This window comes from Neoarthrinium moseri (genome assembly GCF_022829205.1).
Source record: "Neoarthrinium moseri strain CBS 164.80 chromosome Unknown scaffold14_Wmoseri_CBS_16480, whole genome shotgun sequence".
In the NCBI taxonomy this organism is placed as follows: Eukaryota; Fungi; Ascomycota; class Sordariomycetes; order Amphisphaeriales; family Apiosporaceae; genus Neoarthrinium; species Neoarthrinium moseri.
In genome coordinates, this window is record NW_026055128.1 from 96968 (window position 1) to 111636 (window position 14669).

A 14669-nucleotide genomic window follows, 5' to 3' on the forward strand; every position below is an offset into this window, starting at 1 on the left:
TCTAATGTGGCACCGGCATAAAGTTGGATGACTGAAACACCAAAGCCAGCGGCTAATTGTACACTGAAAGTATTGATGACTGATCGTAATTTCAGGGCAATAAAATCAGGTTGGAGGACCTTTAATGACTTATATCTTATGACAGCCAAGGCAGCAAGACTGATACCGGGACCACCGACACTAGGTTGCATGATCTTACGATGGTTCAAAAGCCTTCACATTTGGCAATTATTTCGATGCCAATTTTGTGATACAGGCATCAAGATGGTACTTGAACTTTTACATTTTTGATTACTGTGCTAGAGACAATACAATTTGGCCATTTATGCAGCGGTGGGCTGAATGTATGGGATACCGGTCAGCAGGTACCCCCTCTCGGTCAACTTCGGTGGTGCTCTCGGCTTGCCAGTGTGGTAAGGGCAGTCCTTTCCATTTCGCTTGACGGGCAGGTTCGCGACGTTCAAGGCATTGGGCCAGTGGGTGGTGCCCATCAAGTTATCAAAAGCGCCCTTCTTCCTCACCAAGTCCGACTGAGAGGCGTCGGCGGCCGGCATGTAGCAAGTGTAAGTGGCAAAACGAGGCGAAGTGCCTGTAGGGCTGAGGTTGTAGTGCGGCGTGCGGCTGTCCCACAACAGGAGGTCGCCGGGCTCGGCGTTGATCTTTACCCATTCGCAACCCTTCTCCTTCAACCAAGCCATACCCTCATCCGTGAAGCCGTACCACTCTGGAGTCCACGCTGGAATCCTGTTGGGCTCGTTGGCAAACGCCTTGTGGAACTCCTCGCTGAGCATGTGGCCGCCCTTGCAGACGATCAAGCCGCCGTCCTTGTCACCGTTGGGGAAGACGTTGACGAGACCCTGGAGGCACCGGAAGCCGGGCTTAGTGGGGTCTTGGTCCTGGTGAGGCCAGGGCTTGTTGGGCTTAATATCGGTGCGGTTGGGGAACGCAACATTTACGGCGTCGAAGGAAACAATAAGATCCTGGGTGTCGTAAACTCTCTCGAAGGCCTCAACGACGCCGGGCTCCTGGCGAATGTCCCAAGTGAAGGATTCGTGGGTAACACCGTAACCGAGGATCATGCCCTTCTCAGTGATGATGGGAAGGTTCGATTCCTTGACGGTAGAAGGGTCGTCACGCTTGAAACCAAGGCCACCGGCACTTCAATTGTTGTTAGTTGCTAGACTATACACGCGAAAGCCGCTTGCTGGAAGCAGGCACAGAACAACTTACAAGGTCTCAAGGTAAGTCATCATGTCGTCGCCATATTTCTCGATACGTTCCTTGGGAACTGCGCCTTTGACCACCGCGTACCCATCGCGAACAAGGTCATCTCTCCAGTCACCATAAGTAACGCCCTCCTTCGTGAACACCTTGTTGGGTCCAGAGGGCTTGGGGACTCGGTGGTTGGTAGTGTCTATTTTCTTGACCTCGTAGCTTGGCGAGTCCACGACCAAGGCGGTCTTTGAATCGCTGTTGGCAACCATTATTTCTGACACTGCTTGTATATGGCTGTTTTAATTATTGTTGTGGTATAGTGCAAAACCTCTCCCAGTAGGTATGCTTCAAGGGCTGAAGAGTGTAAGAATTATGTCTCCAATTAACTTTCCCCAGTTTACTTATATAGAAGCGACATGCAGGATACCTGGTGTTGCATTTGCACCTGGGTGTCATGTGTTGAGAGTGATCTCAGTCGGGTAGTGGAGGGGAAGCTCGGTTCGGGAGCCCGCACCGAGACGCAACACATTGAATCGACCGGTCCGGCTCGGTTCGGCCTATACAGCGCCGTCTTGGTCGTCTCCGCTTCCCCGCATCGTGCCCCTGCACCGTACAGACCGGTACCACTAAATTTGGCTGGCCTGGCTAGACGAATTCTGGACAATCTCTGGGGAAGCGTGCTTGGCGTTCAAAAGGCACCTTGGGACAATGCCAAGCAGCTACCCTGTAGTGTCTACCTAGGTAGTGTCGTCGGCAACTCGTGGGCCTTCTATAATCTGGGCCATGTCAGTCCCTGAGCTCGATGTGCTTCCAGATCCCGGGTCCACATGTTACGAAAGATGCCGAAGGTAATCTTGAGAGTGGAAAGCCTCGTCGCAATGTGTGATAACACCGACAAAGTCCTCTGTGGACTTTCGTTTCTTTGTTCTGGGCAAGTAGAAACAGACCAACCGTCATGTCTGCATCAATTCAAAGAGCCCCCATCGTGGACATCGGTCTGCCTGAAGTCGGTCAGGGCGGATACCAAGCCCTGAACGAACGCAGCGAAGTACTACCGGCAGGCTGGAAATATCCTCACCCCAACGCACGACCCATAGGTTCGGCAATCCTCGTCGAACACGATGTCCCAATCACAATGCGAGACGGCGCTGTTCTACGGGCTGATATCTACCGTCCTCCGCCCCCAGTTGACGGGAAATCGGGTGGCAAAGTCCCTGTGATACTCTGCTGGTCACCTTTTGGCAAGAAGTTCAACGGGCTGATGTCTCTGTCTCTGATGACGCCATGGGACCTGGGTATCCCTGCCGGGACGCTCTCTGGTCTCGAGAAGTTTGAGAGCATCGACCCAGCAGATTGGGTTCCCCGCGGATATGCAGTCGTCAACATCGACAACCGTGGTGTAGGCGATAGCGATGGTACAATGGTCGTCATGGGAACCCAGGAGGCGGAGGACGGATACGACACTATTGAGGCATTGGCTAAGCTCCCTTGGTCTAATGGCGCCGTCGGCCTCGCGGGCAACTCCCACCTGGCCATTGTGCAGTGGTTCATTGCTGCGCTCCGGCCACCGAGTCTGAAGGCCATTGCGCCTTGGGAAGGGTGCGGTGATTTGTTCCGCGAACAATTCGCTCGTGGAGGTATTTACGCAGGCGATCTGTTTGACCACCTCATCGTCAAGTATATGCTCAAAGGTCGCCACGGCATGGAGAGCTTCAAGGAGAAATTCGCTCAGCAGCCACTAGCGGATGCCTGGTGGAACGACAAACGACCTGACATGAAGAAGATCAACATACCGACATACATGACTGGGACCTGGACGAATACCATGCACGGAATGGGCGTGATTCGAGGGTGGATGGAGGTTGACACTCCTGATAAATGGCTACGTTGGCATGGGACACAGGAGTGGTACGATATGTATGCCAACAAGCAGGGCACCGAAGAACTGATACAATTCTTCGACCGGTACTTGAAGAACGAAGACAATGGCTGGGAGAAAACTCCTAAGATCCGGTTGTCAGCCCTCAGGTTTGGCTCCAACGATCCAATTGAAGGCATCATTGAGAACAGTTTCCCGTTGGAGAGAACGCAATACAACAAGCTATACCTCGCTTCAGATGGAAAGCTTAGTCTTCAGCCTTCAGAGAAGTCGGAAATCCTAAGCTACAACTCGGAAAGCTCTGAATCAGTTGTGTTTACGCACACCTTCAAGGGAACAACACGTCTCATCGGTATGCCAAAGGCAGTGGTCTATATGTCCTGCAATGATCTCGATGATATGGATATCTACGTCTTCATTGAGAAATTGGATAGCTCCGGCCGACCTATGACCAACCTGAACGTTCCTTGGAAAGGGATACCTGTCAAATCGTTCGACGAGTTCACACCTCAGCAGAGTACTGAAGTCGTGACATACAAGGGCCCTGTGGGCATTCTCCGTGCTTCTCATCGTGCTATCGATGAGAGCAAATCGATACATCCCAACTGGCCATATCATCCACATGAGAAGGAAGAGAAGATTGAACCAGGCACAGTTGTCAGGTTGGACATCGGTATCTGGGCAATGGGTATCCAGTACGAGGCAGGTGAAGGCTTAAGGGTGAGCATCAGTGGGAGAAGTCATGCCGTCAGCAACTTTGGCACTTTCGACCACCTACAAAACAAGGGCACGCACAATGTGCACCTTGGTGGCGAGTACCCCAGTCATGTTATCTTGCCCTTTGTATAGAGATAGAGAAAGATAAACTTAACACTGTCCAGGCCTGCGCATATACTTCTCTGTTGAGAACTCAAATCCACCAACTACCTACTCCCAATGTAACAGTGAAAGCTATAAGGTCAGTCCTTCCGTTCAGCCACGCTTCAGGCTGAATGATAAAGCCAACGTCCGCCTTTCCACTTTGGGAAACCTAGGCTGCCGTCTCATTGGTCCTTGGCTCTCTCTACCCCTGTCTTATACCAGCCAACTATTCAGCATACCGTGAGTGCCGGTAGAAGATGCAGGATCGCGAGAGATCGGCCGTTTAATACTACCTACGGCGATGACCCGCCAAGATACCGAAATGAAGCCAACGAGATACATAACTCGGAGCAATCGCAATGGGTACAGTCAGAGACTGGACTGAAGGGGCGCTATTCCTCTAAGCTTTTGTGGCTGACTTTCAAAGATCAACATCATGCATTTATACCCTCGTGTTTCGATCATAAGTCTCCTGGCCATCGCGGCTTCAGCGCGGGACTTCCCGAACTGTCAGTCTGGTCCAGTAAGCCAATGTATACCTCCCCGAAGTAGAATATATCACTAATGCAGCCCCCAATACCCAGCTCGCCTCGAACCAAGTATGCAACACGAGCCTCTCGGCCTGGCAGCGCGCAAGCGCCTTAGTCTCGGCTCTTACGCTCTCCGAGAAGATCGCCAACTCGGGCGACAACTCGCCCGGGTCGAGCCGTTTGGGCCTGCCGTCGTACGAGTGGTGGAATGAGGCGCTTCACGGCGTGGCCCGGTCGCGCGGCGTCTCATTCGCCGCGTCGGGCAACTTTAGCTACGCGACCTCATTCCCGCAGCCCATCGTGCTGGGCGCCTCATTCGACATGCCACTCGTCGCCGCCGTCGCCGCCGTCACCAGCACCGAGGCGCGTGCCTTCAGCAACGCCGGCCGCGCCGGTCTGAACTACTGGACCCCCAACATCAACCCGCTGCGCGATCCGCGATGGGGCCGGGGCCAGGAGGTTCCGTCTGAAGACCCGCTCGTGGTCTCGGAATATGTGCGGCGCTTGATCCCGGGGCTGCAGGGAGGTCTGACTCAAGAGGAGCAGCAGGGAGGCTATTGGAAGCTCGTGGCGACGTGCAAGCACTTTGCGGGATACGACATTGAGAACTGGAAGGGAAATCGGCGTTACGGATTTGATGCTGTGATCTCCCGGACCGACTTGCAGGACTACTATCTCGCGCCCTTCCGAGCGTGCGTGCGGGACGCGAAGGCGCAGAGCGTCATGTGCAGTTATAATGCAGTCAATAGTGTGCCTACTTGTGCTGACCCTTGGCTACTGCAGCGAGTTCTCAGGGATCAGTGGGATTTTGAGGACGAAGAGGGTCAGGGGGCCAGATGGGTCACGGCAGACTGCGATGCCCTCGCAAACGTCTGGACGGACCACCACTATGGCAAGAGTGCGGCGGATGCTGCAGCACAGAGCTTGAATGCTGGTACTGACTTGGACTGCGGTGACTTTTGGCCCAAGAATCTCCAGTCGGCATACAGTAATAAGTTGATCAATGATTCGGTGTTAGACCGTAGCCTTATCAGGAGATACGCCTCTATGGTCAAGTTGGGGTGGTTCGATCCACCAGCCAAGCAGCCCTACCGTCAGATAGTATGGGATTCAGTTGCGACCCCTGAGGCGAAGGCTCTCGCCCTGCGGGCAGCGGTGGAGGGCATCGTATTATTGAAAAATGACAACGGAGCACTGCCCCTGAAACTTGGCTCCTCTGCAAAGAAAGTAGCGGTCATTGGCCCCCTGGGTTCAGCAACAACACAAATGCAGGGAAACTACTTCGGAATTGCGCAGAAGATTTCCAGTGTGGCCTCAGCGTTTCGTGACGCGGGATATACGGTTAGTACCTCCCAGGGGGCTGCAATAACTGGTTCAAGCACCTCTGGGTTCTCAGCCGCGCTTTCAGCCGCCAAAGAAGCTGATGCCGTTGTCTTCGTTGGTGGACTCGATACTTCAGTCGAGACGGAGGAGAAGGACCGAGAGCAAATCACATGGCCGGGACAACAGCTCCCATTGATCAAACAGCTGGCGGCCACCACGAATAATAAGCCGTTTGTGGTTGTCCAGATGGGCACCATGCTTGACTCGTCATCGCTAATGTCAGAAGAGGGGGTGGACTCGCTACTATGGGCCGGATACCCGGGGCAAGATGGCGGCAAGGCCATCGTGAGCATCGTCCTTGGCCAGAATGCACCAGCGGCTAGGCTGCCCATCACGCAGTACCCGGCAGCTTACGTAGACCAAGTGAGGATGACGGACATGAATCTCCAACCCGGAAGTGGAAACCCAGGGTAGGATCACTTATAGCACGAGGCATGATAGACCAAGCTAATTGCGCACCAGTCGAACGTACAAGTGGTACAACAAACCTGCCGTACTCCCCTTCGGTCATGGCCTGCACTACACAACCTTTAACGTATCTATATCGGGAGGAGCATCCTTACTTCCAGCAACCTTCTCTGCGTCTGCGCTCACTAGCAATATCTCTTCTTCCAAATACCTCGACCAGGGACTTTTCTTCTCTTTACCTGTCAGCGTGAAGAACACAGGAAGCACCACGTCAGACTACGTGGTTCTTGCTTTTGTTCAGGGGCAATACGGGCCGAGCCCCTATCCAAACAAGAGCCTCGCCGCCTTCGCCCGGCTGCACGACGTCAAGGCCGGGGACGCCACTGGCGCCTCGCTCGACATCAGCCTGGGCAGCATCGCGCGGAGCGACAAGGATGGAAACCTGGTGCTTTGGCCAGGGAAGTACTCTATCGTGCTCGATATCGATGAGCGAGACCGGTGGGATTTTGAGATCACTGGTGCCCAGGTGGTCTTGGAAAGACTCGCATCTAAGAATTAGCCGATTGTTTCCGTCTGCGTAGCCCCTGTCAGCAGAACAAATGGAGAGGGCTGGGAAATAATACTGGCACTTCAACGGCGCAACTCGCACTTCAACACCTTGGATTGCTTTCTCATAATCGTCGCTTGGGACTTCAAGGCTCCTTGTCATCGCGCGAGAGGCTTCAAGTTAATGTAACAATGCAATGCGGATTTAATTACGACTGCGCATCCTACCAACAGTGATACACTAGAATTAAACCTGCCTTTTTTTGTCTAATCTGTGAATGATCAGAGATTTCCCGCTCGTGATCAAGCTAATCCAACACTGCAAGCTGCAGTTTCGCATCAATCCTCCTCAAGACAACCTCTATCAGAGCTCCTCGCTTCTGTACTTCATGCGCTCATGAAGCTATCCTAGCATGACCGGCAGGCATAGTTGACATCTTTTAGAACCACTCGCCTGTCACGAGCTTATATAAAAGCATCGCTATCATCACTTCCAGCAATCCTTCGTCGTCTGCTGTCGAGGAATATGTCGACCATACGCCTACTGCTAATAGAGCGGCCGTTCGAGCTCAATCCAGGGACCATCAGATCCGGTCCTTGAGACTGAAAAGGGTCATCCTCGTCTGAGCCTCGGGGGTTCATGTTCTCCGTTTTGACAGGTGTGATCGCAACGGGATAGTGTTTGGACTCTATCGAACGCCCAACCTTCCCAAGTTGTTCTGCATGCACCGTGTCGAGTCCTGGGTTGTACAATGAATTGACGTAGCTATTTGGTCTGGCCCTACCTTGGATTGTTCTCTTGGTTGGTGTAATTGTGCTTACATCTCGAGCTCCAAGAGGGCTAAAGGACCGCGCGTGAGCAAGACGTCTCAATCGAATAGATCTGGAGGCACCCTTCTTTTGACTTGTGTCAATGGGATGTGAATTTTGATTGCATGGCCATGAGCGCTCTTTAGAGGGAGTTGGTCGCAAGTTACTCTTAGTAGGAACTGGTGGTGGACTGTCAAGGCCTGCCGGCCTCGTGGATAAAGGGGCCGGGTACTCGTCCTGTGAGCCCAGGTCCATCTGTCCGCTATTCGGAATATCATGCGAGGGAGCCGTTTGCTGCAAAATTCCGCTCATATGAGCTAAGTCGAATCCATCTTCAAGTATTTTGTCACCATCGTCATCATCGCTGATTTGTGCACTCTCACGAAGATGACCCGATACCCGAGGCACTCTGGGAGCTTCACATTCGTCTCCGCTGGTATTGCACTGCTCAAGCGATAAGGTTGATTGTTCTAGTTTGGAAACGTTTGCAGAAAGCCACTTCTTCCATTCAACCGAACTTGCCGATGAGGTTACCCGATGATTCGATTCGAGGCGTTGTTTCGGTCTATAGATCGGTGGGTCAAGAAAGATGGTGGCATCGCCAAGATTTCTTCCCGGTGGATCAGGGAATTGAGCAACTATTGAGGGCGTATGGATCGAGTGATTCATGGGTTCTTCTTCACAAGAATAGATGCTCTCTGCGTATATCATCTTCCTGTCGATTTCGGACTCGCACCTGCTTAGATGGCGAATTGGAAGACTGTTCAATGTCTTCATCCAGGGATTGAACTCGGGGGACGAGGCGGTATTTGTGTCAGCGGCAGCCTGCATGGATCCCTGTATTGCACGGCGGTATGGGCTTTTTGTTCGGAATAAGTGACACGCTGGGCTTCCAAAAAATGCCGAGCTCCTTTCAGACAAGGTCCGGATCTGCTTTGGCTTGGCTCCTACTTGTGGGCTCGTCATGGCCCGGGCCGGCAATGCCAGTGTTTGATGAGAGTTGACAGCCCTATCTGCTGGTGACACTAGAATATTAGTGGATAGGTAAAATCTAGATCGACAATGGTCTTCATTGACCATTTCTGACGTAGCTCGAGTAGTGGACCCTTCCTGACCATGTACCACGGTTGAAGCCGATGATGGTCGGGACAAGGTTGGGCTTGTACGAGCTCTGGGAGTGATTTGTCCCGTGGCTGCAGGCTTACTGTCTCCGCCAACAACTCGATCCCTAGAACTGCTTCGAGGAGGAGGGATGCCGTGCACTACAAAGTCTTCGATGCTCTGCTGGCGACTGATCTCAGCTCTGTGCCTTCGTTGTTGTTGAGGGGCATCACGTCTCTTCTTCAAAGCTGAATACAGCCTTTGGCCATCAGTCTGCTGCCCGGCTGGGACAGCTTCCTGGGACTCTCGCGCTTGTAAATAGTGACCTGGGAGCGAATCTGCAGTATCAATCTGGACAGAGGGTGAAGAAATGTGAGCACCATTTTCCTTGATGACTGACAGCCGTTGCTTCTCCCACTCCCCTTTTGAGCTATTCATTGTGCAAAAGGTATTGGTCTCAGAATCTGTCCAACTTGTAACCCTGGATTTCTCATCAGATGCACTCTTCTCACTGTGTAGGCTTTCGAGGCTGCCTTGACGTGAGCGAAGTTGCTGTTCGACAGGTACAGAGTGAAGGGAAGGAATGCCAGAGGTAACGCGAGATACAGTGGTGTTTTCTGAGTCGAGATGCTCATAGTAAAAGCCGCTCGGATGGTGATCATGATCTTCAACCTCCGTCACATGTGTCTTCTGAGATTTGATTTGCTGAGGAGGAAGTACTGCATCATCGTTGTCGACACGGGCGACACTGAAGAACGACTTGATTTTGTGCTTGAAGTTTTGAGAAACCTTCCGAGCTTTCTTCCTCAAGCTTCCGTCTTTCCCTGAAGCGGACTGCGCTGTAGTCGCACTATTGCTCAGATCCCGCAACGTTTTCCTGAACACTTTTTGTGGCCTGTCTCGCGTTTTGTGGCATGTAGGTGGTTGAGCTGCGAGAGTGCTCGGAATCCCTGCGTAAAGCGACTCATCATCGGGAATACCAGATGCCCACACATCGGTTCTCATGGCCATACTGAAAGGTTCTGGTCTGTCTCCCAGGAAGCTCATCGATCTCGGAGCCCTCAGAGCCAAAGGACTCCTGTTTTCGTTGTTGTGCCGAGAATTTGGGACGTGACGCTGGAATGGCCGAGCTGTTGCTGATCTCGGGGACTGACGAAGCCCTCCCTGGCAGCCCGGCTCAGAGCTAGCGAACATGGATCTGGACTTGCGAAGGCGGCGATATGAAGATGGAGCTGAAGCTATACCATCCTCAGGCGTGTAGTATTCCTCTCCCGTAATGAGGGCGTTTATGTAGTCGCCTGCAGCGCCCTTGGCGGCAAAAACCATCCCGGTCGCTGAGGCATTACCTGTAGGTCTGGAGTTCACTCGGCTTTTTGTTATGCAAGACTCGGTATCAGCTGATTGCGAGGGCGTAGATTGTGTCAGCTCCGATCTCAAATAGCTTCTCGAAGGTTGAGGCTGGACAAAGCGAACGCTCTGTTGCTTTCGAAGGCCAGGACCAGTTGGACGACTCTCAGGAGTAGAATTCTGCCGCCGGAGATGGGATTGCTTCTTGTCAGCCCGAGAGGGTGGCCACGGGGTTGTATCTGTAGAGGATCGTTCTTGTGCCCTTGCGAAGGCCTGGGCAGCTGCGCTCTGAGCATCACGTTCAGCTGCTTCTGGGTGAATGTGAATGAGCTGGACGCTCTTCACGGATGAAGTCGACTTCTGGCGCGACAGGACACCAGATCTCGTGCTGTTGCGTCGTTGCATGATTGTTGATGAGTTTCCTGGTATCGCGCGTAGCGAATACCGGGTCGGCAGCAAGGTCAAATCAATACCTAAGCGATACCTGAGAGACAGCGATTGCGTAGGTTGCTGGAATAATCTTGGACAACGGTTCGTGTGGACTGTAAGCTAACCAAAATGACCGTCTGGACCTTCGGTAGGTGCAGAGGGCGGGTGATATGGCTGAAAATTCGAGAGATGCATGCGGTAAGACGAACAAACGCCGGTGATGTTGACGATGCAGCCCAAACCGTGCTCCAGTCCTCTGAGCACGCGCTTCCTGTTGCGCGGCTCATCGTTGGTTGAAACTAGTCCCCGGGGCGTTTGGCAGGTGCGTTCAAGTCTGGCGGCTTGCCGTTTGACTCAACCTACGAGCTTGGGAAGGTTGACTGCACCAGACTCTAGGGAGAAGAAGGAGCTGTCGGGTCGCGGCTAGAAGCCATCGCGACCATGAAGCTGGTGTGCGATATCTGTAAACTCGAGCCAGGACAATCATGATGACAAGTCCGGCGTACTTACCGACGGGCAATACTGTTCCTGTTCAGGTATGAAACAGCTAACATACATCACGACACAGCATCGCCGTTGCGCACGAGTAGATGAATAAGGCTGAAGATCGAACATCGTTTCGATTGATTGGACTATGAAACTACCATTGATGCATTGAACCTAGGAAATACGATACAAGAGAAAACCCGTGGTGCCCTAATGGCTCATGATGTATGCTAACCCAATACTGGCCCAACACACCTAGATAGACGCGGCCAAGATGTCGGAGTAGTTGGAAGAACCGCCGCCGTTCCAGGCGAGCAAGTTGGGGGTGTCCTTGGGGATGTCGGACAGCTTGCCCTTGGTGGCAACCTTGATGAGGTTGGCCTTGAGCTTCTCGGGGGTGATTGCCGCCATGCCGTACTCGGACTCCTTGCTGGGCTGGAGCGAGACGTAGTAGGCAAGGAGACCGGCAAGATGGGGGGAGGCCATCGAGGTGCCGCTGATGGTGTTGATGGCGGTCTTGCTGCCAATCCAGGTGGACTGGATGCTCAGGCCAGGGCCGAAGATGTCGACGCACTTGCCCCAGTTGGAGAAGTAGGCACGGCTGTCATCCAGAGCAGAGGCGCCAACAGTGACGGCCTTGGTGGCAGAAGCAGGAGAGTAGTTGCAGGCGTCGGCGTTGTCGTTGCCGGCAGCGACAGCGAAGTGGATACCAGCATCGACGGCAGCGTTGACGGCCTGGTCGAGCGAGGGCGACTTGCCACCACCGAGAGACATGTTGGCGACAGAGCCCTTGAAGCCCTTGCGCTTGCCGTCCTTGGCAGCCTTGACCTGGTCCAGGTGAGCCGAAGCGGCCCACTCGACACCCTTCAGGACGTCGCTCATGGATCCGCTGCCGTTACTGCGGAGGACCTTGACGGCGTACACATTCGCCTTCTTGGCAACACCATACTTGGCACCGGCGACGGTACCAGAGCAGTGAGTGCCGTGTCCGTTACCATCAATATCGTCATCGCCAGTGGGGATGGTCTTGCCCCAGTGGGCACGACCCTCAAAGTCAACGTGCTCAATGTTGGTACCGGTGTCAATCACGTAGGCGTCGACACCCTCGCCACCCTCTGCGGCGTAGATGTACTTATTGAACGTGCCGAAAGACAGAGAGTCACGGTGGGAGATACGGGCAAGGCCCCAAGGAGCGTTCTTCTCTGTGACGGGGTCCTCTTCCTTCAGAGTGGAGACGATCTGGTCTCGCTCGACGTACTCGACCTGTTCGGAGTATCGTTAGAATGGACGGATTTATCTTGACAGACGGGAAGGGGAACGTAGGGTTGGCTTACGTCGGGATGCCTCCGGATCTCCTCGATGACCGAGTCGTCAAAGTGGCCAGAGTAGCCCAGGAAATCGGAGCCGATGTTAAAGGCGTGCTTCATGCCGTCAAACACGTCGTTGACCAGGGGGAACTGGCCGCGCTTGCGAAGCTCGAGGCGCTGCTTCTGACTGGAGCCATGGATCTGCTGGATCCAGGAGTGGTGGTCCGAGGCGCCGGACGAGGTGACGTGCTTCTTGAACTTGATGATGTACGAGTTGGGGACATGCTCGGCATCCGAGGAGGAAATGATGGGTGCAGCGCCATCGTGGATGGTCTCAAGGCTGAAGGACGGGGCTGCAGCGGCAGCGCACGCCAATGAGAGAGCAATGAAGCCCTTCATGGTGACGATAGGTGGACGGGAGAAGCGGATGGGGCCGGACCGCAGAACCAAATGAATGGAAGGCCGAGAGATAAGTCTACCAGCGACTCAAACGTAGACGATGACAGAAATGGATGGATGACGATGTTGACTGGAGAGGCAGATGGGATGGGGATGGGGAGGATGAAGAGAGGAAGAGAGAGCTTCGAGCGGAGAGCGAGCTGTCAGATAAGTACGGTTGAGCAGGTAGACGACGTCGGTTGCCGAGCACAGCTCCTGCCTGGGCTGGGGCCGCCGGGGCCGCCAGCCAGCCAGCCAGTCACGCCAGGGCCCCAGTGAGCCCAGGACTGGAGGACAGAGCTGGAGTGGTGGGTGGACTGGGTGGGTGTCCACTCGTCTTGGGAACCCGTGACGACAGCGCAAGATAACAGACTGGGGGTGGTCCACACACAGCCTCCCCTGCCCCCCCGGTCGCCCGCCAAGAAGCGCAAGCGGTCCAGTGCCTGGTGAGGTGCGAGGCAGGCAAGCCCCCGAAGAGGTTAGAGTGTCTCTGGGAGCATTGGACCTCCCCCGGAATGAAGCACTCAGGCACTCTGACGGAAACGCGGCCGGAACGCAGCATTCGTCACCGTCAGTCCCGTCAGTCTTTGGCCAGCTGCATTTCGAACGGAGACCCCAAGATACTCTACCGCCCGATAACTAGTTACTTGTGCGCCCATATTCTCGCACCGCACTTGTCATTTCCATGTCTGCTTGTGCTGATCGCCACGGCGTGCCTGAGGCCTGGTACGGTGCCCAGCGCGCTTGAAACTGACTCAATCCGCCTTGCCGATGTCGACATAAGGTACTCGGTATCCGTGTGGCTCTCTGGCTGATACTTCAGCCAACCACGGGACTCACGCGGACACCCCAGAAATCGCGAGCAACCACGCAATGTCTTCTCTACCTAGGTACAGACGGAGTGCAAGATCCCAAGTCTGGGGAACCAACGTCCTCGTCTTTGAGCTTTGAGCTGTGCAGCCTGTTTAGATGTCGGTCAGCATGCTACGCGCTATACGGCTGATGTCAGCGGTTACGGACGATGGCGTCTGCCCGAGGTCCTCGCTTCTGCTGCTACAGTATCACACATCCAAGTCCGACCTCCAGAGAGTCCACGCCTGCAAAGGAAACGAAACCACGAGGTTATACGTTGGTTCTCGCCTACTGTTGAGGTTGTGTGCCGTCTCCGCGGCTCAGCCAGGCAAGCCAGGCACCTGGAGGGATACCGGAATCTGCAATGCGTATCTCAGGCCGGAGCTCTAAAACAGATAGCGCGAAGCTTGCCTGACTCAAGTGGAGCCGCCCCAATGCTCACCCCGCGTTGGAGCTTCCACTTGGTTATCGGCTGCTGATAAGAACGCCATCATCGCCAGCAGTGATATCCAATGTACAAGACATTGCCTCCCCTAAGGTAGGTTGAATGGTGTGCGTACGCGGCGGGAACCCGCCACCGACAAAGATGGTGTCGGAGGAAAGTCTAAGGTGTGTTCTTCGACACAACGGCCTTACTGTCGTGGTTGCCGATGTAAGACAAGCAGCGGAGGCGGCAATGAGCCAACGTCCAGGTGCACACGTGCCAGGGCCGACTGACCGATTTGCAAAGCTAGGCCGACTTCGGCATGGTTGGAGCCAGATGCTTATCCTGGCGTTCCTAACGTAGCGGGTCTGGCAAGGCGGGCGAGCAGGCGAGGCGGACGACCAGCAAGGGACGTGGCCTGGGGAGGCGTTAATTCAGTTCCCGCGTCGATTGTGTCATCATTTGCATTCCAAGCTCTCGCTCAGCGCTTGCTCGGGTATCTACCTACTTAGGTAGCCTGCCTGCACGGGAGTCCAGCCCGGGAAGCCGAGAGCGCAGCAAGATGAACCGGGCGAAAGAGTAGCTCAACAATTGAGCTTCTCTACCTAAAGTACTGGGTATGCACCAGCTCAAGCTCTGGGTTTCAGGGTCCA

General features: G+C 54.3%; 5 protein-coding genes across 5 annotated transcripts; 2 read left to right on the forward strand and 3 right to left on the reverse strand.

Moving 5' to 3' along the window:
• Positions 1–323: 323 nt before the first annotated feature.
• JN550_004840 (uncharacterized protein) lies at positions 324–1484 on the reverse strand (the record flags this gene model as incomplete). The annotated part of the gene is made up of 2 exons (XM_049316400.1): positions 324–1158; positions 1231–1484. The coding sequence occupies 2 exons, from the start codon at positions 1482–1484 to the stop codon at positions 324–326; spliced, it is 1089 nt and encodes a 362-aa protein (XP_049173038.1).
• A 686-nt stretch (positions 1485–2170) lies between these two features.
• JN550_004841 (uncharacterized protein) lies at positions 2171–3943 on the forward strand (the record flags this gene model as incomplete). The annotated part of the gene is made up of 1 exon (XM_049316401.1): positions 2171–3943. One exon carries the CDS (start codon positions 2171–2173, stop codon positions 3941–3943), a length of 1773 nt encoding a protein of 590 aa, XP_049173039.1.
• A 448-nt stretch (positions 3944–4391) lies between these two features.
• Positions 4392–6835, forward strand: JN550_004842 (uncharacterized protein; the record flags this gene model as incomplete). Its single annotated transcript, XM_049316402.1, has 3 exons — positions 4392–4478; positions 4540–6278; positions 6331–6835. 3 exons carry the CDS (start codon positions 4392–4394, stop codon positions 6833–6835), a joined length of 2331 nt encoding a protein of 776 aa, XP_049173040.1.
• Positions 6836–7287: 452 nt separating this feature from the next.
• Positions 7288–10485, reverse strand: JN550_004843 (uncharacterized protein; the record flags this gene model as incomplete). The annotated part of the gene is made up of 1 exon (XM_049316403.1): positions 7288–10485. The coding sequence occupies one exon, from the start codon at positions 10483–10485 to the stop codon at positions 7288–7290; it is 3198 nt and encodes a 1065-aa protein (XP_049173041.1).
• Positions 10486–11250: 765 nt separating this feature from the next.
• Positions 11251–12701, reverse strand: JN550_004844 (uncharacterized protein; the record flags this gene model as incomplete). Its single annotated transcript, XM_049316404.1, has 2 exons — positions 11251–12258; positions 12330–12701. 2 exons carry the CDS (start codon positions 12699–12701, stop codon positions 11251–11253), a joined length of 1380 nt encoding a protein of 459 aa, XP_049173042.1.
• Between the last annotated feature and the right edge of the window lie 1968 nt (positions 12702–14669).